Source organism: Ceratotherium simum, chromosome 7, assembly GCF_057802395.1.
Source record: "Ceratotherium simum simum isolate JZ-2026a chromosome 7, ASM5780239v1, whole genome shotgun sequence".
Lineage (NCBI taxonomy): Eukaryota > Metazoa > Chordata > Mammalia > Perissodactyla > Rhinocerotidae > Ceratotherium > Ceratotherium simum.
This window is the reverse complement of record NC_141906.1, coordinates 18986110-19008778: the sequence shown is the minus strand read 5'-3', so window position 1 is coordinate 19008778 and position 22669 is coordinate 18986110. Positions and strand designations below refer to the sequence as shown.

Genomic DNA, 22669 nt, shown 5'->3' with positions numbered 1-22669 from the left:
ATGGCTCAGGGATGTTAGAGAAAGGATTCCTGCAGGAGGAAGGAACTGGGATTAGAAGAACTTTAATCCAGATAAAAAAGCATATTTTAAAGAAGTAGCTTGCATCTGGAAACAGAAAAACCCAGGTTCAAATTCGGGCTCTGCCACTTACTAGCTGTATGATCGTGGATAACTTAATTAACTATCTGAGCCTCAGTTCCTTGATCTATAAAATAGGAATAATCGTTCCCAACTTGTAAGGTTGTCGTCTGGATTAGATGTAACATATGTAACATGACTTGCACAGCACCTGGTACAATGCGCAATTCGAGAAGGAAAGCTTTTCTTTCGGAGGTCCCACTCTAGGGTTCTCTAATCAGTGGTTCTCAAAGTGTGGTCCCTGGACCAAGAGCTTCAGCATCACTGGGAACTCACTAGAAATGCAAATTATCCACCCCACCCCATACCTACTGAATCAGAAACTGGGGGTGGGGCCCAGAAATCTGAGTTTTAAGTAGCTCTCCAAGTTATGCTTGTTACACTAAAAAGTTTGAGAAGCTTGCTCTAAGGGACAGTCTTCTTTCTGAAACACGAAAATGGAAAATCTCTCCAAAATTTGAAAAGCTCTCTCTTTATTCCACCATAAAATAAAATTATCTTAAAATGAAAATAACACTGAAATGTTGATTCCAATGCCTTTTTTTTTGTTACAACTTCTTTTGTAAACACGCCTCACCAGGCAGGAGTCATCTGCATTCTGGCGTTGACACATCCTCAGCCAAAAAGCACTGATAAAGTGGCTGAGTTTGGTTACACTACGTAAGCCACTCACTTGACCAATCATAAACTACACAGTCAAATTATTTCCCTACTCATAGAGGGAAATAAGTAGATAAGACAGTTGGGAAAGAAATTCTTAAATTGTTATAACATATTTCTTTAAGCAGAAAGTCACCCCAGGGGTAAGTAAAAAGAATTCTCATGGGAGTGCACATTAATTTTTTCTCTGCCCTAACAAGTTCCAGAATACAGTGATGTGTTTATAACATACGTAAAGATAGACAAAAAATCAGGTAAAAGTATTTCTAAACAGCTCTAAACTCATTTTATAAACAAAGATCTTTTAATACACAAAACCTGAAATAGTTCAGTCAAAATAATCCATCTTTTCTTGAATTTGAAATGCTTCTCACAATTTTTAGGAATGAATGTGAAGAACAATCTTCACTTTTCAAGGTTCTGAAGATATCTTCAAAATATTTATTTAAACACTTAAGCAGAAAGCTTCATCTGTGCAAAGCAACAACCTGCAAATTCCACGTGTTCCTTTTCTTTTCGAAGCAACATCTTTTGCTGTGATTCCAACTGTGGTTTTTATAAAGGAATTCAAAATCTATTTATGTATTGAGCACCTTCATGGTTCCTTACACCCAGAGAGGGGAGTATTCAGAAAGATCAGAGTCACAGAGAAGAAAAGACTACATTCATGGTAAACAAGATAAATAAGATAAAAACAACAATAAACAAACACCTAGAGACAGAGATTGGATTGGTGGTTACCAGAGGCAGATAGGGGGAGGGAAGAGGGCCAAAGGGGCGATTAGGCATACGTGTATCGTGATGGATTGTAATTAGTCTTTGGGTGGTGAACATGATGTAATCGACACAGAAATCTAAATATAATGATGTACACCTGAAATTTATATAATGGTATAAACCAATGTTACTGCAAAAAAATAAAAAGAGAAACAAAAAACTTTAAAAACATAAAATAAAAAAATTAAAAACAATTAAAATTTTAAAAAATTGAAAATAATAATAATAAATAAATAAAATATTTTCCTCATGGTATCCTCTCTGATTGAAACACTCTTCCCACATTCTGCCTATTCAAATCCTACCCATCTTTCAAGGCCATCTCAAATTCCATCTTCTTTCCTTCCTTCCTTCAACAAGGATCAATAATAAAATCCTTAAAATAAGAAGGGATCTTTTGCTTCTTGTCTTTGCAGACAACAAGAAAGAGAGGAAGGGAAGATTATGAGAGTCTATGTCCTACTTGAAGTGAGAAAACCTAAAAAGATAGAGCATAGGGTTGCAGTTTCCAAAGTACAGTCACATAAGCATTGACCTGTCGCATTACACCTCATCTTATTTCCACACCAATTCTAGGAGATGATGTGACCACCACACATTGCCCCTCACCATTGATAGATTACTGTACTCATGTCATAGGGCCATTCTGAAGATTAAATGAGTTTCAGCATGTAAAGTACTGACACAAGTAAACATTCAATACTTGTTAGTTACTATTATTTAATTCCCACTCGGGGAAGTAAGCATCAATCAAAGAGATTAAGTAACTTGGCCAGGCATCCCAGGGATACCACACATTTAGGGATAATTCCTCTGCTAATTTCTGGCCTTGGGAATTCCCAGACCAAGTGGGTAATGTCAAACATCAAACCTACCTGACATCAGATCTGTGTTCCAAGGTCTCATGGGAGACTCTGCCACCTCTCTCCCAGCCCGCCCCCGTCACTACCACCACCACCATCTGCAACTTTGATATCCAGAGGCCAGACTGTCATCTGTATTGACGAGATTTTTTCTTTAGTCCCCCTTTTACTCAGAGCGCGGTCTTTTAAAGGCTTCCTGCATGAGCCCAAATCCTCTAATTCTGTCTCTGAGTAAGCATTAAAACTCAAGTCCCTGAAGTAATGGAAAACAACACCCTGCTGTACCCTCCACTCTCTGGGTAGTCTAGCATAGGCTTCAGCTCCTGTTACTCAGACTATTAGATCTCTCAGCTATGCATTTACAAGGACATTTACTATGTCATTCTTGTTTTTTAATCCAGCATATCTAGGAGGATTTTGTGGTTGTTCTAACTTGCCAGAACTAAGATTCCTATCATAGTTTTTTACTGGCAATCAAATTAGGCCTGTTAACCTTTACATCCCCAATTCTTACCTAAGGGAGCATTTTATGTGGTTTTAAATTCCTGAAAATAAGCTCATGTTTTAGAGACTAATGTTTATTGAAGACTTAGAGGAAACTAAGGCATAGATTATAAAACAAGTGCCCAGACAAATGTGATGACAAATCATAACCCTAAAATGTTTTACTAATGATCTTATATCTTAATATTTCAGAAACAAGCCTTATTTTAATAATTGACAGGTAAAAGTACAATTTAAAAATTCACCTGCTGGGCCGACCCTGTGATGTAGCGGTTGGGTGCACACGCTCCGCTGCTGGCGGCGCGGGTTCGGATCCCGGGCGTGCACAGACACTGCGCTTGTTGGGCTATGCTGTGGCAGCATCCCATATAAAGTGGAGGAAGATGGGCACAGATGTTAGCTCAGGGCCAGTCTTCGTCAGCAAAAAGAGGAAGACTGGCATGGATGTTAGCTCAGGGCTGATCTTCCTCACACACAGACGCACATTAATAAATAAATAAATAAATTTAAAAAATAAAATAAAATTCACCTGCAAAGACTTATTGACAGGTGCTGTGAAGGGCTGAATTGTGTCCTCCCAAAAATCATATCTTGTAGTCCTAACCACCAGTACCACAGAATGTGACTGTATTTAGGGATAGAATCTTAAAAGAGGTGATTAAGTTAAAATGAGGTCATTAGGGTGGGTCCTAATCCAATATGACTGGTATCCTCACAAGAGGAAATTAGGACACAGACACACACTGAGGGAAGACCACGTGAAGACATAGGGAGAAGAGGGCCGTCTGCAAGCCGAGGAAAGAGGTCTCGGAAGAAACCAACTCTGCTAACACCTTGATCTCAGACTTCGAGCCTCCAGACTTGTGAGAAAATAAATTTCTGTTGTTTAAGCCACCCAGTCTGTGGTACTTTGTTATGGTTGCCCTGGCAAATTAATACAGCTTCCTATTTTTTCTTAATAATGTATACAAACTACTTAAAACACTTCCCTTTGCTCCTGATAAAAGATATCTAATTTAACATCTCAAATATTCTTTGTTAAAATTAAATATTCTTTATTCAATTTTAATAATTAGCATATTTTATCAACATATAAAATAGTTCATTCTTCAGTGAGCTAAATGTATGTATTTATCAACTCTATGACTGACCACAATATCAACAACAGAAAAGTAAAGAACCTTGGCTATCTATTTTGAATACATACTTAAAATCCACACTGACCAAATACACACTCACTGCTTTACGTTGATCTGGTGCACTCAGACCCAACATGGAGCACGGCATTTTGTGAACAGACATTGCACAGTCATGCCAGCTGAAATAAAATCTTTGTGCTGCAAAACTGGATCTACAGCTTAAAAATGTCTGATTTAATCAGTATCTACTGGAGTCAGGGGAAAACAAAAAACTGCCTGTGTCGAGAGTTGCACTTTAAGTCCCAATTGTTGCCAGGTGATTTTCTCTCGGACCCGTCCTCTGATTCCTTGCAGACTCTCTTCCCTGCCTGCCTGCTGTGTGCTAGAATTCCTCAGAACTTGGTCCTGGCCCTTCTCTTGTCACTCTATGCTCTCTCTAGATTCTCTCATCTGATCCCATAGTTTTAAATTTCATCTGTATGCCAGCGGCTCTCAGACTTATTTCTCCAGCTCAGAAACTGTCTTCCGAGCTCCAGATCTGTATGTCTGACTGCCTGTCTGATATCTGTCTCAGAGATACCAGAGACAGGGCAAACAACACATCTGAAAACCCAGCTCACGACCTACCCTTGCCCGAATGTTCTTCTCCACTAGTCATTCCTATCTTGGAAAATGACACTTCCTTCACACAGTTGTTCACGTAAAACCTGGAAGTTCTTCTAGACACTACTTTTTCAATGCTGCCCATATTTAATGCATTAGCGAGCCCTAGTGATTAAGATTATATATATATTTTTAAGGTAGTGGAGGTGGAGACATATTCTACATATCCCTATATATTCTATATACTCTATATCTATATAGATATTCTATATATCTCTCCAGGAGTTTCCTAAGTGGTCTGCCCACATCCTCTCAAACACTGCCCAATCTATTCTCCACAATGTAGCCAGAACAATCTTTTAAAACCACAAAACCAATTCTCTCTCTCTCTCACATACACATACTCATTGATACATACACGTCAGCTCAAACTTCTCAGTTTCATTGCACCTAAGATAAAATCCAAACTCCTCAACACATCCTGTGTCAAAAGAAGTCTCAGAGACAAAAGCATTTAGAAAAATAGTTTCCTTAGAAAAACACTTGCAGGGGCTGGCCCGTGGCCTAGTGGTTAAGTTCACTCCTTCTTCGGCAGCCTGAGGTTTGCCTGTTCGGAACCTGGGCGTGGACCTACTAACCTCTCATCAAGCCATGCTGAGGCAGCATCCCACATAGAAGAACTAGAAGGATCTACAACAAGGATATACAACTATGTACTGGCGCTTTAGGGAGAAAAAAGAAAAAGAGGAAGATTGGCAACAGATAGATGTTAGCTCAGGACCAAGCCTCCTCCTCAAAAAAAAAAAAAACTTGCAAAAGTTTACAAGTGAATTTAGGCTTTAAAAGAACTAGTTCATCAAACACACAACTCAAAGTTATAAGGTTTATAGTTAGTTGGTTCATGATGGAAAAAGAAATTTTCTTCTATGATTGCCATATTCCCCCGAATTATTGCATATCTTCAAACTTATAAAAGTCAGCGATTAAATTGTTTTTGTTAGGGAGTCAGTAATGTGGGAAATGCTGAAGGTTTCATTCACTTTGGAGACTATAGCTGGTGTAACACTGTTCTTTTTTGGTTTACCTCAGTGTGTGAAGTGTTTTGTTTTTCCTAACTGTGGAATGCGATGTGTACACTTACTCATTTTGGAAGCAAGGTAAGGTGCCAGTTTTGCTTTACATGGATAAATCTGGGCATGATTTGACTACTTATGTCTTCAGCCTCAACTCATGCTATTCTCCTCCTCATTTTTTACGTTCCAGCCACACGGCCTTCTTTCAGGTTCACAAAGCTTTTCCTCAACGTGCTATCCCCTCAGTCTGGTAGACACTCCCTATAGCCTTTATCTAGCCAAATTTTACTCATCTTCCAAGTTTCAACTTAAGTGTCATTTCCTCCAAATCCCAGTCTAAATTGGGTCCTCCTGTTATTCAATCACAGTGTTCTGCATTAACAGTTAGGATGCCTTTGGCTGCCGGTAACTGAAAGACTAATTCACATGTATCGCTAGGGTCTTTAAGGCCAGGGAGGCTCTGGGCATGAGAGTAACACTTACCATGATGTGTACTTTTGTTTAATGCTCACTTATAAACCTTAAAACATATTAAAGAGTATTTCCTGGAAATACAGTGCTGTGCTGTCCAATACAGTATCCACTAAATACTTGAGGCTATTGAGCACTTGAAATATGGCTAATGCAACAGAGGAATTGAATTTTAAATTTTATTTATTTTTAATTAATTTAAAATTTAAGACCAATAGTTCAGTTATTGGAAAACTTTTACGTGTGTTTGGAAAAATCCAAGTATGTGAATCTATTTTTTCAACTGTAAGTTTTCTGAAATCTAAATAGAGATCCTAAATAGAGTATGTCCAATTAAAATTAAGCAACTGAATTAAGTACGTAAGCAGAAAGTACATACTGGATTTCCAAGACAAAGTATGAAAAAAATGTAAATTCTCTCAATTTTTATATTGATTACATGTTGAAATACTTTGGATATATTGGGTTAAACAAAATATAATACCAAAATTAATTTCATCTACTTTTTACTTTTTTAATGCAGCTACTACAAAATTTTAAATTAGGCAACTAGCATTATGTTTGTATTGGACAGCAAAGCGCCCAACGTTGAAATAGTTACACAACTAAGTTTCCACTTATAGGGTTTTGAAGAAGGTGGGAGGAAAGGCAACATCAAATTGGTACTTTTTAAAGATGAGTGTGTAACATGTTGAAGCCAAGTTGGAGTTTGGGGCCAGAGTGGATGATGTATTGAGTAAAAAAGGAGGCTGTTGCAGTAATCCAGGCAGGAAAGAACGACGTTGGCTTGGGATAGAATGGAGGTGGTGGAGATGAAGAGAAGGAATACATCTGAGAGACACTTAGAGGTAAAACTGACACTGTTTACAAATTTATTTAATCAGATCCTTCTCTGATTCAATCAAAACATTGATTGCAAACTAATTTAATCGTATTCTGTAATTTAATGAAAACAGTAATTAAAACGTATTTAATCAAATTCTATAATTTAACCAAAACATTGATTACAGGTTTAATCAAATTCTTCAACAACTTTGTTAAAATCACAAATCTAGCAGATTCTCATATGCTTCAAAGAAAAAACTAAAACCACACAAAATACATGACCTATCACAATGATTACAGAATTCACAGTAACGTCTATTTAAACGGATCACAAAAGTAGCACAGTTATGATTCGCACACAACAGCTGCTAAACAGGAACCAATGACTGGGTTGAAGAACGACTGGATTATCCGCAGCAATCTTGACAAGAAGACCAGATTGGCCAGCCCACCCCGAGAGGCCAGGTCCGGGCTCGGGGGCGGAGTGGGGCTCGGAGGAGAGGGCTGCCGGAATTGGCCAGAGGCCCCACGTCAGTCCGTGGCCAGCCCCGAACCCGCGCCTCATTCGTCGTCCCGTCCCCCTCAGGGCGGGGCGGCCCGCCTTCGGAGCATTTATTCCGGGCCGCGCCGGTGCCGGGCTCAGATCCAGAAGCCGCAGGCCCACGGAGCGGTAGACACGCCAACGAAAGCCTCGGAGCCGTCATCCCCAAGTCAGAGAAACACCGGAGCCGAGGCGGAGCCCGCAGGCCCCCAGCGGGGAGTACTTCCGGGGCAGGGGGCGGGGCTGCCGGAAGTGGCCGGACGGCGAAGGCTGCTCGTTGTTTAAGCGGCTGACGGGAAGGAGAAGCCGGAGCTCCGGCGGCGCCGCGGAGCGGCAGTCACCACCGGAGCCCGAGCGGCCGGCAGCGTCTGGAGGAGCCAGAAGCCAGGAGGACCGGCTGCGGAGCGGCGGGGCGAGACACCCGCTCGTCCTCTGGTCTCATCATGTCGCGGGGCTCCATCGAGATTCCCCTCCGGGACACTGACGAGGTGAGTGTCGAGTATGGGGGAGGGCGGGGGCCGTGAACTTGGACGATCTCCTCCTCCCCTTTCTCTCGACTTCGTCTCCGAAGCGGGAGCACCCTCTGCCCGCGGAGTCCGGATCGAAATCCCCGGCCGAAGCTCTGATCGCCTCCTTCCCCAGCCCCTGTGCCCTCCCCGGCTGGGAGCACCGCCTCCCCGCAGCCTCGGGGCACCTCGAGAAGGAGTTCTTGAAAGTTCTCCTCCAGCCTGTTCGTATCTGACAGTAGTCTGCGCTTTCCTGATTCGCGGGCGCAGGGGTGTGAGAGTGCTGGATAAACTGTAAAGCACCTCGCAGGTCGCAGAGGTGGGCGCTGATGTCACCGTGGGCTCTCTACTGCTCTGTCTTTCCCTGGGAATATATAGGATGTCGCCCTTTCTCCCTTAAAAACTCGAGTCTGTCATGCACAGTGTCTGCCACACAAGGCCCCATCAGTGGCATAGAGACCCCAAGATCTGGCCGCTGCTGTGTGCTGATAGAATGAGCCCCCTTCTCCCGGCCCCACACCTCGTTCATGGTGGCCTGAGGCTTGTCCGAGTAAAGCTCCCAGCATTGATGTATTGCTGCTGGATGTCTCATACTCTTATTTTTGTTTGATTGAGATATAATATTGAGATATAATTCACTTGCCGTAAAATCCAGTGGTCTTTAGTAATATTCGCAAAGTTGTGTAACCATCACCACTGTCTAATTCCAGAACATTTTCTTACTATTATTTTTGTGCCCACATTTAGGAGTGTCTGTGACACACAAATGCTGCCTCCATGATTCATGTATGCAGTGGCATTCAGCTTTGCATTGCTGCTAGGATGGTGCTTCTCAAGTTGTCAGACCTAGCGTCCGAGTCTCTCGGGTGCTTATCTGCACTTTACCTGCATTATATGTTAAGCAGGGTTTTATGTTGTGTTTGAGTAAGCAGAGTTTTTGCAGTGTTTTATAGTTCTAGTGATTTGAGGACAACTAGCAGGATTTGTTTGCTTCTGTGAGCTTTTATTTTAGTAATGCCATATAACCTATTTGTCGTTTGCTCCTTAAACATTTCTTAACATATTCTTGCTCAGCCGGGTTGAAAGTGAATACAACCCTGCATATATCTGTAGTGATGTATAGTCAAGAAAAGCAGCAAAGAAGAAATGTGAATTTAAAAAAGAACTAAGTTAAAACCTACATTTTATGTTTTAGGTCATTGAACTTGACTTCGATCAGTTACCGGAGGGAGATGAAGTTATCAGTATTCTGAAACAGGAACATACACAACTGCACATATGGATTGCTTTGGCGGTCAGTGTCCATATAACAAATGTTTTTATATATTGACTGGGAAAAATATGTGGTTTCTGTTTTCGGATATGCTACTAGCCAGCTTGGGTGCATGATAAGTAAATTAATTGTGCCATGTGTATGGAAGTTAATTGTATCACTGTTTATGGAATGAAAAGGCCAGTTTCCTAAATGATGTGCTACTCCACTCGTAAATTAATAGATGTTGGTAAAGGCAAAATTCATTTAAGTTAAATACTATATTGAGTATTTGATTATTTAGTGACTACTCAGTGAGGACTGGCTTATGGTTTATAGATAAGCTGAGAAAAAACAAGGTGCCACGATGTAAACATTGCCACTTGACATTGTTTCCTATAACAATAAAACATTTCCTGTAAAATACTCTAGAAGGTGATTAGGTTCCACGATAACCCACAGAAGTGCTTCTGAATGAAGTTTATCGCGAGATTAAGTTTTTTTGTCCTGTTTGGTCCCTTCCATAACATAAACACTACTAGAGATTCCCAGGAAAATCACCTCAGAGAGCCTAAAATTCTAACACCCTCAGCCATCCCCAGCACCAGCTGTGTAATGATGTTTCCTTTTTATGGGAACATTATAGTAAATGCTTGCAGTAGTATATGGTACTATAATCATTATTCCTAAGCAAGTGTACCACAGGTCACTTCCATGGAAGGATACATAGGAGGCTCCTAATATTGTCTTGAAGGGTCAGAGAAGTAGGCCTGAAATTGGGCTAGTATCCAGTGCTCAAGCCCAACTCGAAGAGTTTCTTAGATGTGGATTTGCAGAAAAGTACTGTCAGTGACAAGCAGTGCCTTCTTGACTTGAAGTGCTAAGTGTTCCTAGTCTATGGGGAACAAGCCATTCATGCTTGTCACACATTTTTTCAAACCAGAAGAGAACTTAGATTTTTTTTAGTACAAATGCCTCCTTTGGTAGCACTTACATGAAAATTGGAGTATTGGAGGATTAGCATGGCACCTGTGGTAAAATAAATTGATGAAACATGAGGGCTATAGATTGTTACAGAGGAAAGAGTGTAGACTTTGCAATTCAAGAGGCCTTTTCTCAAATTCCAACTTGGCTGCTAGCTGTGTGACCTTAGACAAATGATCTGCCTTCTGAGCCTGTTTCCTCATCTAAAAGAGAGAGGTGTTAGTATTCACTTCAAGGGTGGTTGTACGGATTAGAGATAATGTATATGAAGTTCCTGGCATAGTATGTGGCCCATAGTAGGTGGTTAGTAAATGATAGATGTTTCTTTGATTGTTAATAAATGAAACTGATGTCCAGGGAAGTTATTCCACAAGCCCAAAGTCATAGATAATTTTTGATACATCTAGAACCCAAGTTTTCTGTTCAGAATTATTTATACCTCTCATTATTGCTTTCTCTATCTTGAGCTCTGATTTAGTTTGAAATTAATTATTATCTGGGTAAGAAGTAAGCTGGAAACATTTGTAAGTGATTATAATTATTTTTAACAACTTTATTAGATAAAATTCACCTATAATGAACTGTATGTATTTGATGTATACCATTTGATAAGGTTAGCATATGTATATGCCTGTGAAATCATCACCACAATCAAGATAATGCATATATCCATCACCCTTGAAAACTTTCCTTCAAACTCTCCCCTGCCCTCCACAGTTTCCAGGCAACCCCTGATCAGCTTTTTGTTGCTAAAGACTAGTTTGCATTTTCTAGAGTTTTATATAAATGGAATCATACAGTACATATGTATTCCTTTTGGTCTGGCTTCTTTCACTCAGCATAATTATTTTGAGATTTATCCATGTTGTAGCATGTATCAATAGTTCCTTCCTTTTTACTGCTGAGCAGTAGCCATTGTGCAGATACACCACAGCTGATTTGTGCATTCACCTGTTGATCAACAATTGGGTTGTTTCCAGTTTTTCGCTATTACAAGTAAAGCTGCTATAAGCATTCGTGTACAACTTTTTGTATGGACACAGGCTTTAGTAATTCTAATTTGATTCTTTACCTTATAGCTGGAATACTACAAGCAAGGAAAAACAGAAGAGTTTGTAAAGTTGTTGGAAGCAGCACGTATAGATGGCAATTTGGACTATAGAGACCACGAAAAAGACCAGATGACTTGCTTGGATACACTGGCGGCCTATTATGTCCAACAGGCTCGGAAGGAAAAGAATAAGGACAATAAGAAAGATCTTATTACACAGGCAACCCTGCTGTATACAATGGCCGATAAAATTATTATGTATGATCAGGTAAAATAAGTTATATTTCTTTGAATTCATGACAGTGGAAAAAAAATACCACATGAGAGCAAAATGTATGTGATAGGCAACAGATTTTTCTTTTTCAAAGAGTTTTTCTTAAAATAACATGGTTGATACAAATCATCAAAAGGAAGAAAGGCTCCTCCTTAAGACTGGAATTTCTTTGGTCCTTGTACTGTTGAATTAATATGGGCAAATTTAGCATATGAGACTTATCCACGTGGGGAGTCAGTAATCCCAACATCTCTAGGTGAATTTCAAGCATATTTTAAGGAGTTTGAACCTTTATTTTTCTTATTGTTCCTGGCACAGAAGACTTGCATTTCAGGATAATTTCTCAGTTTGTAATTAAGAATTGCGTATTGGTAGTTTAAACACGTTATAGTTGGTAGAGGAATTTGTGATGCTCCACCTTCTTCCTATATAGTTTTCATTTTAGTGTTACACATTCATGTTAAATTGTGGTTAGTCCTTGATGAAGTCAAGTCTAAGATGATGCATTACATTTTCAGAACCATTTGTTGGGAAGAGCCTGCTTCTGCCTACTTGAAGGTGACAAAATGGATCAGGCTGATGCACAATTTCATTTTGTACTCAACCAGTCTCCAAATAATATTCCAGCCCTTCTTGGTAAGTCGTTTTCAGCAACCATCTTAGGAATCTATATTTTTCAGATATGCGTGGAATATATCTCTTTATAATAGCTCCTTAGTAACTGAGCTGGACAGCAAAGTAAAAGAGCTTTACCTTATTAAAAATGAGGCTATCTGCAATAGAAACACTATCATTGTTTCTCTTGAAATTACAGAAATAAAATATGTACCAGTTAAGAATAATTTGTTATCCACTTCTAAAGAGTCAATAAACAATCTCTATTTGGACAGCTCTAAGCTATTTTAATTACTGTTTTATAACATTTAACATCAAGACAGGACTGTTCTGTTTATAGGCATAAATTAATATACCTTATGGAAAACAAGTTTTAATATGCAATCATTTTCACTATTTTCAAGTATTTCTTACTGGGAGATGTATTTGATTTAGGAGAGTTAGTGTAGAGCATATTAACCTTGTGTTCTTGAATCAGTGTGTGTTTATTTTAAAAAATTACAGGTAAAGCTTGCATTTCCTTCAACAAGAAGGATTACAGAGGAGCTCTTGCTTATTATAAGAAGGCATTGCGTACTAACCCAGGATGTCCAGGTAAGAGAAAAACTTTAAGTCTAAGCTCTTTATGATCCAACTTAAAATATTGAGGATTTGGCAGTTGCTTATGAAGTTAGTTGTGAAAAGATATTGTAGGATTGTTGAAATGACGGAATTAAGATTTTTAAAAAATACTATGTTTGATTCAAAAGCTGAATAGATCGTGTTATAATCTTTTTACCCTGTAGTATTTTTCTTTTCAAAATCTCATTTATTTAGGAAATTTCATTGAGTACCAACAATGTGCCAGGCACCGTTCTAGACCCAGGGATTGCCGCAATGAACCAAAGAGACAAAAGTCCCTGCCCTCATGGAATTCATTTTCCAGTGGGGTAGATAAATGAGTAAAATATATACTATGTAAGGTATTGATAAGGGGATGTTGCTTAGAAAGGTTGACCAGGGAAATGCATTGCTGAAACATTCACGCAAAGACCTAAAAAATCTAAGAGGTATGCAGATACCTGGGAGAAGATTATTCCCAGAGAGAGGGAGCAGGAGGTACAAGGGTCCATGAAACAGTGGGCCTGGCAGGTTTGAGGAAGAGTGAGGAAGCCAGTGTGTCTGGAATGGAGAGGGAGAGGGAACGAGGACGAAAAGTAGTAAGAACTGGGGTCAAAGATATAACCAGCGACCAATCATGTAAGGCGTCACAGACTATTATAAGGACTTCAGCTTTTACTCTGAGAGACGTAGGAAGCCATTGGAGGGCTTTAGGCAGAGGAGTAAGTAACGTGATCTGACTTATATTTAAAAGGATCGTTCGAGCTTCTGAGTTGAGTAGACTGGGGCCTGGGGGCAAGGATAGAAGTAGGAAGACCAGGTAGAAGGCTATTGCAGTCATGCAGGTCAGAGAGGATTGTGGCTTGCACTCGAGTGGTAATAGCGGAGGTGTAAGTGGTGAGATTCTAAATATCTTTTGAAGGAAGAACTGATGGAGTAGATGTGATGTGTGAAATCAAGGAGGAGTCAAAGGTACCTCCTTTGTATAAGCAATTGGAAGAGTGGAGTTACATTTTACGACGTTTGGAAAATAGTTCAAGAGGAACTAGTTTTAAAGATTTTATTTATTCAGTTTTTTCCCCCCAAAGCCCCAGTAGATAGTTGTATGTCACAGGTTCACATCCTTCTAGTTGCTGTACGTGGGACTCGGCCTCACGTTGGCCGGAGAAGTGGTGCCTCGGGGCGCTCCCGGGGTCCGAACCCGGGCCGCCAGCATCAGAGCGCGCGCACTCAACCGCTAAGCCACGGAGCCGGCCCCAAGAGGAACTAGTTTTAGACATGAAAAGTTTGAAATGCCTTTTAGACGTACAAGTGGACAAGTCAGGAGGGCTGGAGTTCAGGAAAGAGGTCTGGGCCCAAGAAATTAATTTGGAAGTCATCAACATATAGAGGGTATATAGAGCCACGAAACTGTCTGAGGTCACCAGGGGAGTGAGTGTAGATGGAAAAGAGGTCCAAGGATGGAGGCCTAGGGCACTCTGACATTTCGAAGTTAGGAAATGAGGAAGAATCAGCGAAGGAGCAGTGGGAGGTGTAGGAGGAAAAGAGAGGAAGTGCACTGTCCTTGAAGTCAAATGTAAAATGTTTCCAGAAGGGGAGGGTGTCAGTGTCAGTTCTGTTGTTCGGCCAAATAAAATAGGGTCTGAGAATTGATCATTGGATTTGGCGGCATATAAATCGTTAGTGACCTTGATAAAAGCAGTTTTCCTGGAATGTTGGTGGGGGTGGAGATCCTCATTGGAGCGCATTCAAGAGAAAATGGAAGGAAAGGAATTGGAGGCAGCAGGTGTAGATAGATCTCTCAAGGAGTTTTGCTATCAAGGGAAGAATAGGAATGGGCTGACAACTGGAAAGGGAAATGGAATCGAGAGGATTTTTTTAAGGTGACAGAATGTATGTGGGTGAGAATAATCTAGTAGGGAGGGGAAATTTGATTATGCAGGAAAAATAGGGGAGGGTTGCCGGAGCAGTGTGCTTAAATAGATGAGAAGGGGTAGGATCTAGTGACCAGTGGAGAGGTTGGCCTTAGATAGGAACATGGTTGTGTTTTGGCATGGCCTTGAAATTGGGTAGCACGAGTAAGCATAGCCCTGAAGGGAGTGACAGTATGTGCCTGTAGTCAGTCTCAATATTTAAGACCTTAATGAAACTTTTTGTTCTCTGTTTAAAAATTGCTCTTCAGGGGCTGGCCCTGTGGCTTGGCAGTTAAGTGTGTGTGCTCCGCTACTGGCGGCCCGGGTTCGGATCCCGGGCGTGCACCGACGCACCGCTTCTCCGGCCATGCTGAGGCCGCGTCCCACATACAACAACTAGCAGGATGTGCAACTATGACATACAACTATCTACTGGGGCTTTGGCGGAAGAAAAAAGGAGGAGGATTGGCAATAGATGTTAGCTCAGAGCCAGTCTTCCTCAGCAAAAAGAGGAGGATTAGCACGGATGTTAGCTCAGGGCTGATCTTCCTCACAAAAAAAAAAAAAATTACCCTTCAAAAATTAAATATTGAAGGTACAGTGTAGCCAGGAGTGTTAGTAGACACTCCTGAAAAATACCACTGTTATAGATGTTCTGTGATGAGAAAGATATCCATGATGAGAGGGTGAGGGTCGGGCGGGGGGGGAGAGTCTATAACCTAATCCCCAGTGAAACCAAGTTTGTGATATACCAAAAGATTTTGTAGCGTAGTTATACTGAGGTTAGTTTTGGGATTTTGCAACTCATAAATAGAGAATGTTTAAGCAGTTTTTAAAGTTCAAACCCTAAAAATGCCCTAGTTTGACAGATTGAATGACTTTATTTTTTTAGCGGAAGTTCGTTTAGGAATGGGCCATTGCTTTGTGAAACTTAACAAACTGGAGAAAGCTCGTCTGGCTTTCAGCAGAGCCCTGGAACTCAATTCCAAATGTGTGGGAGCATTGGTTGGTCTGGCTGTTCTAGAACTCAACAATAAAGAGGTATGTGAGTGAAAAAGTTATCTATTTCCTGACTGATTTTCAGACCCAGATCCCTTATCTAAAACTGTTGAGGCCAGAGTGTTTTAGAAATCAAGATTTCAGATTATAGAAATGTAGTACTGTGTCTACACTGCATAATGTGTAATACCCCGGTTATTAGGACACAACCCCAAACGCAAAATTATATTTCTGTGGCAAAATGAGTGACTATTCACACTTAGGGAGTAGCTTCAAATTCAGGTAAACTTTTGCCACCAAATGAGCTTACTTTAAGATTACAAAAAAACTTATGTTTTTAGAGGTTTTTTGATTTTGGAATCTCAGATAAGGGATTATGGACTACATATCAGTTTGGAATGCTTTCAGTGGCAGTAACAAAAAGCACACTACAGTAACTTAAACACAAGAGTTTTTATTGTTTACTAAACAAGCTGTCTAAGGTCTCAGATTTGGCACCTCAGTATCATCAAACCCAGGGTTTTATATCTTTCTGTCCTCTCTTAATCTGTGGCCTTTCCTCCTCATGTCTGTCACTTCACAGTTGCAAGATAGCTGCTGCATCTCCCGGCATCTCGTCATTACATCAGCCTTATACGGAGGGAGGAAAGGGAGATGATAAAGGCTTTCTCTTGGAGAAGTTCTGTCCTATATTGACAAGGAAGCTCGCAGTCATGCTTCTCCTTATGTATAATTGTCTAGACAGAGTTACCAGGGTTTCTCAGCCTCAGCACTATTGATGTTTTGGGCTAGATAATATTTTGTTGTGGGGAATTATTCTACCCATTATGGGATGTTTAGCAGCATCCTTGACCTCTGCCCACTAAGTGCCAGTACAACCCTTCTGTTTGTGGTAACCGAAAACGACAGTGCCCGAAGTTGAGAACAACTGCCTTAGACCAGTCTCCAGGAAAGGGGAGTGGGTCATCTTGACTGGTTTAGAGCAATCATGATTCATCCTCTGGGGCTGGAGAAGAGGAGGAGGGAGCTTTCCTTCCTGACATCAGAAGATCTCCACAGGCTACAGAGTCTGGATTCTGTTAGCCGGGTAGGAAGGGTAAAATGGCTGTCGGGTAGTCTGCAGACGTCTGCCATACCAAGACAACGGCTAGAAGCACTAAACCCAAAGGGGCTCTGTGGGGGGAGGTGGGAGATGGGGACTAATAAAGCAGATAAATCTCAAGCAAGAACTGAACAAGAAAGTAAAAAGAGGAAAAATGTCACACAAACAAAACACAATATTAAGAATTAGGGGGATTTAATTACAAATACAATATAGATATATAAAAATCTTAAGAGGTTTCCAATTCTTGTCACAATGGTGAAATAGCAAAAGTTGCTGTCTGTCTCTCTCAATCCAGACCCTGGGGCAAAGTGAGAGGAAAGTATGTAGAACTCAAGCATTAAACTATAATCTGTAAGAAGCTCCTAGAAAGATAGGGAAGGAAAATGGGGAAAAGAGAGATGGCCATCATGGTTGGAGGATAGATTTTGGGAGACAGCAATGACCTAGGTACACATATAGCAACATAGATATTAGCTTAAAAACGTAGAGTTGAGCTACAAAAATAGAATGAGATTTATAGCCCATACTGTTTATGTGTGTTTAAAAAAACACATAAATGACATTACATATTTTATAAGATATGTGCATACTTAGAATATATAGCGAGCACATTAGAGTGGATAATTGTGATGAGGAGAGGATTAGAAGAAGGGATTGAGGGTGAAGGAGAAAAATAAAGTAAAACCAGAGGAGTGTGCCATGGAACAAAGAGGATAGGATATAAGAACTGAGAAGTATGGCAATACAATGAACAACATTTTGGTAATTTGACTCACATCAATAGAAATAGAAAACCCAAATAAGCTAATAACCATTAAAGAAATTGAGTCAGTAATCAGCCTACGGTGTCTTATTTGCCAAATCTTCAAGGAACACATAATTCTTATCTAACACAAACTTTCAGAAAATATGAAAATGAAGGAAAGCTTCAGGTGTTTTTTATGAGGGTTACGTATTGCTTAATACTAAACTCTGTAAAGGTGATAAGGAAAGAAAATTAGAGGCCAGATTCCATTTATGAATGTATATGCAAAAAAAAAAAAAAATACACCATGATCAAGTAGATCAAATAGATCCCAGGATTACAAAGACATTACAACATTGAAAATCTGTGCCTCATTGTGATTGAAACCATATCATGGAAGTCTAAGGGAAGAAACATAATATGACTGTCCATCTAGGTGCAGAAAAAGCATCTGAGAAAATTCATCACTCGTTCGTTCTGTTCTAGGAATAGAAGGTGTTGCAGATACTATTGTTTATCCAGTAGCCATTTCATAGGAACATGCAGCTGTGTTTCCTAACAACAGAACCCCAGTTTTGTTCAGGTCCTAGGCAGAGATCCTTTGAATCCCAACAGTTTTCAGGGAGCTTGGACATCTGATCTAAACTTCATAAGAGCCAAAGACCAAGATTAGCCAAAATAGTTTTGAATAATAGTGAGGTAGGAAGAGAACTTCCTGACAGAGCTGTAGTGGCAGAGCTAGTGTGATGTTAGTACACAGTTAGAAGGACAGACCAGTGGAACAGAATAGAGAGCTCAAACTGACCTATGTGTAGGTGGAAACTTGAATACAACAGAGATCGTCTGATCAACAGTGGGCCATTGGTAATCAAAAGTTATATGCCTAACTCATACCATAACTAATCCATTACAGGTGGACTAAAGACCTAAATGAGAAAAGCAAAACTTTAAAACTTTTAGAAGAAAATATGTGAAGTACTGATACATGCCTCAATAGGGATGAACTTTTAAAACATTATGCTATTAAAAAAAAAACCATTATGCTCAATGAAAAGAGTCAGTTACCAAAGACCACATTGATTCCACAAAGACCACAAATGATTCCATTGATGTGAAATGTTCAGAATAGGGAAATCTATGGAGACAAAGCAGATTAATAATTAATTGCCTAGGGTTGGGGGCAGAGAGGAATGGTGGGAGGTCTGGGTGAGGGGTTGTGGATAAATGGAAATTGACTGCTAATGGGTATGGGCTTTCTTTTGGGGATAATGAAAGAGTTCCAAAATTAGATTGTGGTGATGGTTGCACAGCTCTGTGAACATACTAAAAAAAAGTTGAATTATACACTTTAAGTGGGTGAATAGTATGTGAATTATATCTCAGTAAAGCTGTTAAAAATGCAATCTTTTGGAGTATTTTCTATTATTTGCCTTAGGGATTAGCAGTAAAATGTTTGGGACTCTGATATCAAGTATATTTATTACATGCACCCAATATATCAGAGGGCAGGGAGGGCTTTCCAGTGAAGGTGCTCCTGCAATTGAGTTTGTTAAGAAAACTAAATTCTAACAATTTAACTCGCTATTTTAATTTTTTTTTGTCCCTGGTGAAGGTTAGTTAAAACAAGAGCTATATTTTGGTATCTGAACTTAAATTTATGTAACCTTATTTCTTCCGACTATAAAGAAAACTTTGAAAAATGCTAATTAAGTAGTATTTTCAATCAACCCTGCCGTCGTTTTTGTTGTAGGCTGATTCCATCAAAAATGGCGTCCAGCTGCTTTCCAGAGCCTACACTATCGATCCCAGCAACCCCATGGTATTGAACCACTTGGCAAATCACTTTTTCTTCAAAAAGGTAGGAGAAGTCATTTATTAAAGTTGTTTCTTTCTAAATCCTGATTTTTGTTTTGCTGTACTGCAGTTAGTACTTTATTTTTTTAACTTGGAAAGAAATTTGAAAATGTCAAGAGTTTTTTTTCAAATTAGAGTTTTAGTATTAGTTATCTGGGGTTGGGTACATTTGGTATTCATTCTTTCGCTTAATATTTATTAACTCTTTATACAGTACCCGACACTGTGATAGGGATGTGGAGGTCAGTAAGACATGGTTTCTACACCCAAGGAGTTTGGTTTCATAGAAAACACAGACATGTAAACAAATGTAAATGTAGAAATAAAAGTCTCAACCCTGCTGTGGTAGAGAAATGAAAGAGGAAGTGATCAAGTGGTTAAGGAGGGTTTTCACCAAGAAGGAAAAGCTCTTGAACTGGGTTTTTAGGAGGTCACTAGGTAGTTAAAAGGGGAAAGGTGCAGGTGTGTGAGATAGTCTTCATAGTTTAGTTTAGTAAGAGCATAGCGTATGGTGGGCTCCTGATAGGCAATAGATTTCTTAAATACTAATCCAAGATGTCATTGGTAAAGTTTTTATACAGTAAGCATGAAAGTTTAATCTGCCATATCAAAACCAGGTACTGAATTGTATTAAGAACTTAAAAATAGTTAAATAGCAGTTTAGGTAAAAGTTCACAAAACTGCATCAGTCTGTATTAATAATAGATACTATGTTGCTGTTATTGTTGCTATTAACGTGCATTCAGTGCTTACTAAACGCCAAGCATTGTTAAAAGTGCATTGAGTGAATTTATATAATATTCACAAGAGTCCTATGAGGTGGGTAATATTATCCTCATTTTGTGGATTAATAATTGAGGCAGAGTCAATAGCCTAAGGTCACCCAGCTGTTAACCATGATGCTTTACTCCCTCTGGCTATAGAAGCATACACCCCTTTCATAATGAATTATTAACTAAGCTTTATGCTATAACTATTATAGCACTAAAAGACAACTATTTAGGGAGAAGATGGAAATGTATCTTATAAGTAAAGAGATAAGAACCGTTACTGTTTAGGGTAAAACAGTTACACAAGTTAGCTTGGTTTTTACTGAAACAAAGGACTGATGATTCTAAATATTTGAGTGCATATCTAATAATCATTGCTCACAGGTCTTAAGACAGCTTCCTTGAAGCAAATGAGAATTATTCAGTTTTTAATTTTCATTGTTGGTCACCCTTCCACTGCTGAAGATAAAGACTTGCCTGTACTTAAAACAATCAGGATATACAGAACCTTATAGATTACATAAGTGAAATTTGTAAATCAAGCCAATCTGTTTGTGTTACTGAACACCTGGTCTGTGATCAGCATGTGCCAGGTGATGTGAGGTTATCTTGCGCTGAATTTGTGTCTTTAAGGTTTACAGAGCGTGTTTACATATGTTTTCTCAATTTGTCATTGCAGCAGCCCTCAGAGATAGGAAGTAGGCAGGATATTTCTATTTCTCTTTCTTATAGATAAGAAAATTTGAGTCTCAGCAATGTTAAATAACATCACTTGCCAAAATGCACTAAGCTAGCAGATAGTAAAGTTGAGATGTGGCTTTTAGTTCTCTGCCCACCAGACTACCTTGCCTCCCTACAGAAGAAAAGTTTAGCTGGGAAGAAAAGGTATTAATAATTAACATTAGACACTTCAGTAATTGAGTAGTGAAGTGGGTTTAAGGGTGGGCGCTTGTGACTCCTGGAACAAGTAACACAGACCTCCAGAAAGAGCTGAGAATTGAGTTTGGTCTTTTGATCTGAAAGAGAAGCAACCAGAATGCAGAGTGGGTTAAGGACAAAAACTGTGGGGGGAAAGAAACTAAAAAAGAGAAGTCTCAGTTGTGCTAAAGAAGGGGTGAATGAAGATTTTAAAATAGAATCTAATCTTCAATACGTTGTATGTTAACTTTCAAAAGAACTATTTTATTCCCTAAAACATGTGTTATGAGTCATAGAGTAATAAAACTAGGAAAATTAAAGTAGATTTCATAGCAAAACAAACCCAACGTTTGATGCTTCCCCTCATCCCAGTGAACAATATGTAAATTGAGCTAAAAAGCTGTGTGACATAGTTAAAAGTGTGGAGTTTGAATCACCTGGTTCAAATTCAGGCATCACCATTATATAGTTATGTGGCTTTGGGCAAATAAGTTAATATTCCTAAACTTTTATTTCCTGCCTTGTAAAACAGTAATAATACCTACTTTATAGGATTTGAGACGTGGTAGTTAGGATTACATGTACTATGCATATTAAGTACTTATCTAATGGGAAACACTTCTTTGCTATTAAACTGCAATCACATTATTATTCCTAATGTGAAAAAAAAAATCTCAAAACTGGCCATTGACCAAACAAAAGCTCTTCTTCAGACCAGATTTCTAGTTATATGAATAACATACATCCCTACTGAAACCAGAAAGTTGTTTCCTACCCCTGCTGTATATACTTTGAGACTCTCAGGAGATAAGCTGGATAATCCAAATTAAAGTCAGGTCCAGTGAGAAGGTGATGCGCATGCATTCAGATAGAGCCGGATTCAGATCCAGGCGCTGGCACTTGCTACCCTCATGACAGAACATTTCCTTTGGAGTCAGGAAAAAAGACTAAATTCAGATTCTAACTTTTCCACCTTAGACAGCACACTTCACTTCTTTAAGCATCTATTTCCGCATCAATAAAATGGTAATAATGATACTCTTTGCAGGTTTTTCCATTAAGATTAGAACTAATGGGCCGGCCCTGTGGCTTAGCGGTTAAGTGCGTGCACTCCGCTGCCGGCGGCCCGGGTTCGGATCCCGGGTGCGCACCGAGGCACCACTCCTCCAGCCATGCTGAGGCCGCGTCCCACATACAGCAACTAGAAGGATGTGCAGCTATGACAGACAACTATGTACTGGGGCTTTGGGGGAAAAATAAATAAAAAAAAAAAATCTAAAAAAAAAAAAAAGAACTAATGTAAGTATCGTACCTGGCATAATGCTTGGCACATAATAGTTCTCAATAAATTATAACTGCTACCATTACTAGTAATAAGGGATTTAACCTCTCTTAGGTTTTCTCATTACAAAACTAGGGCTCATAGCTCAAAGGATTGTGGTGGGGATTAAATGAAGTAATATATGTAATTGGGCAGATGTTAAGTACT

General features: G+C 39.5%; 1 protein-coding gene across 1 annotated transcript in view; it reads left to right on the top strand.

The window, feature by feature from the left end:
- The first annotated feature begins 7654 nt into the window (after nt 1-7654).
- CTR9 (CTR9 component of Paf1/RNA polymerase II complex) overlaps nt 7655-22669 on the top strand; it is a 29667-nt gene continuing 14652 nt past the window's right edge. Inside the window, exons 1-7 of the mRNA XM_004418435.3 lie at nt 7655-8082; nt 9296-9394; nt 11416-11655; nt 12180-12297; nt 12781-12870; nt 15682-15830; nt 19389-19496. Of these exons, the coding sequence (XP_004418492.1) occupies nt 8038-8082; nt 9296-9394; nt 11416-11655; nt 12180-12297; nt 12781-12870; nt 15682-15830; nt 19389-19496 (849 nt within the window). The 5' untranslated portion in view covers nt 7655-8037. The remainder of the gene's footprint in view (nt 8083-9295; nt 9395-11415; nt 11656-12179; nt 12298-12780; nt 12871-15681; nt 15831-19388; nt 19497-22669) is intronic.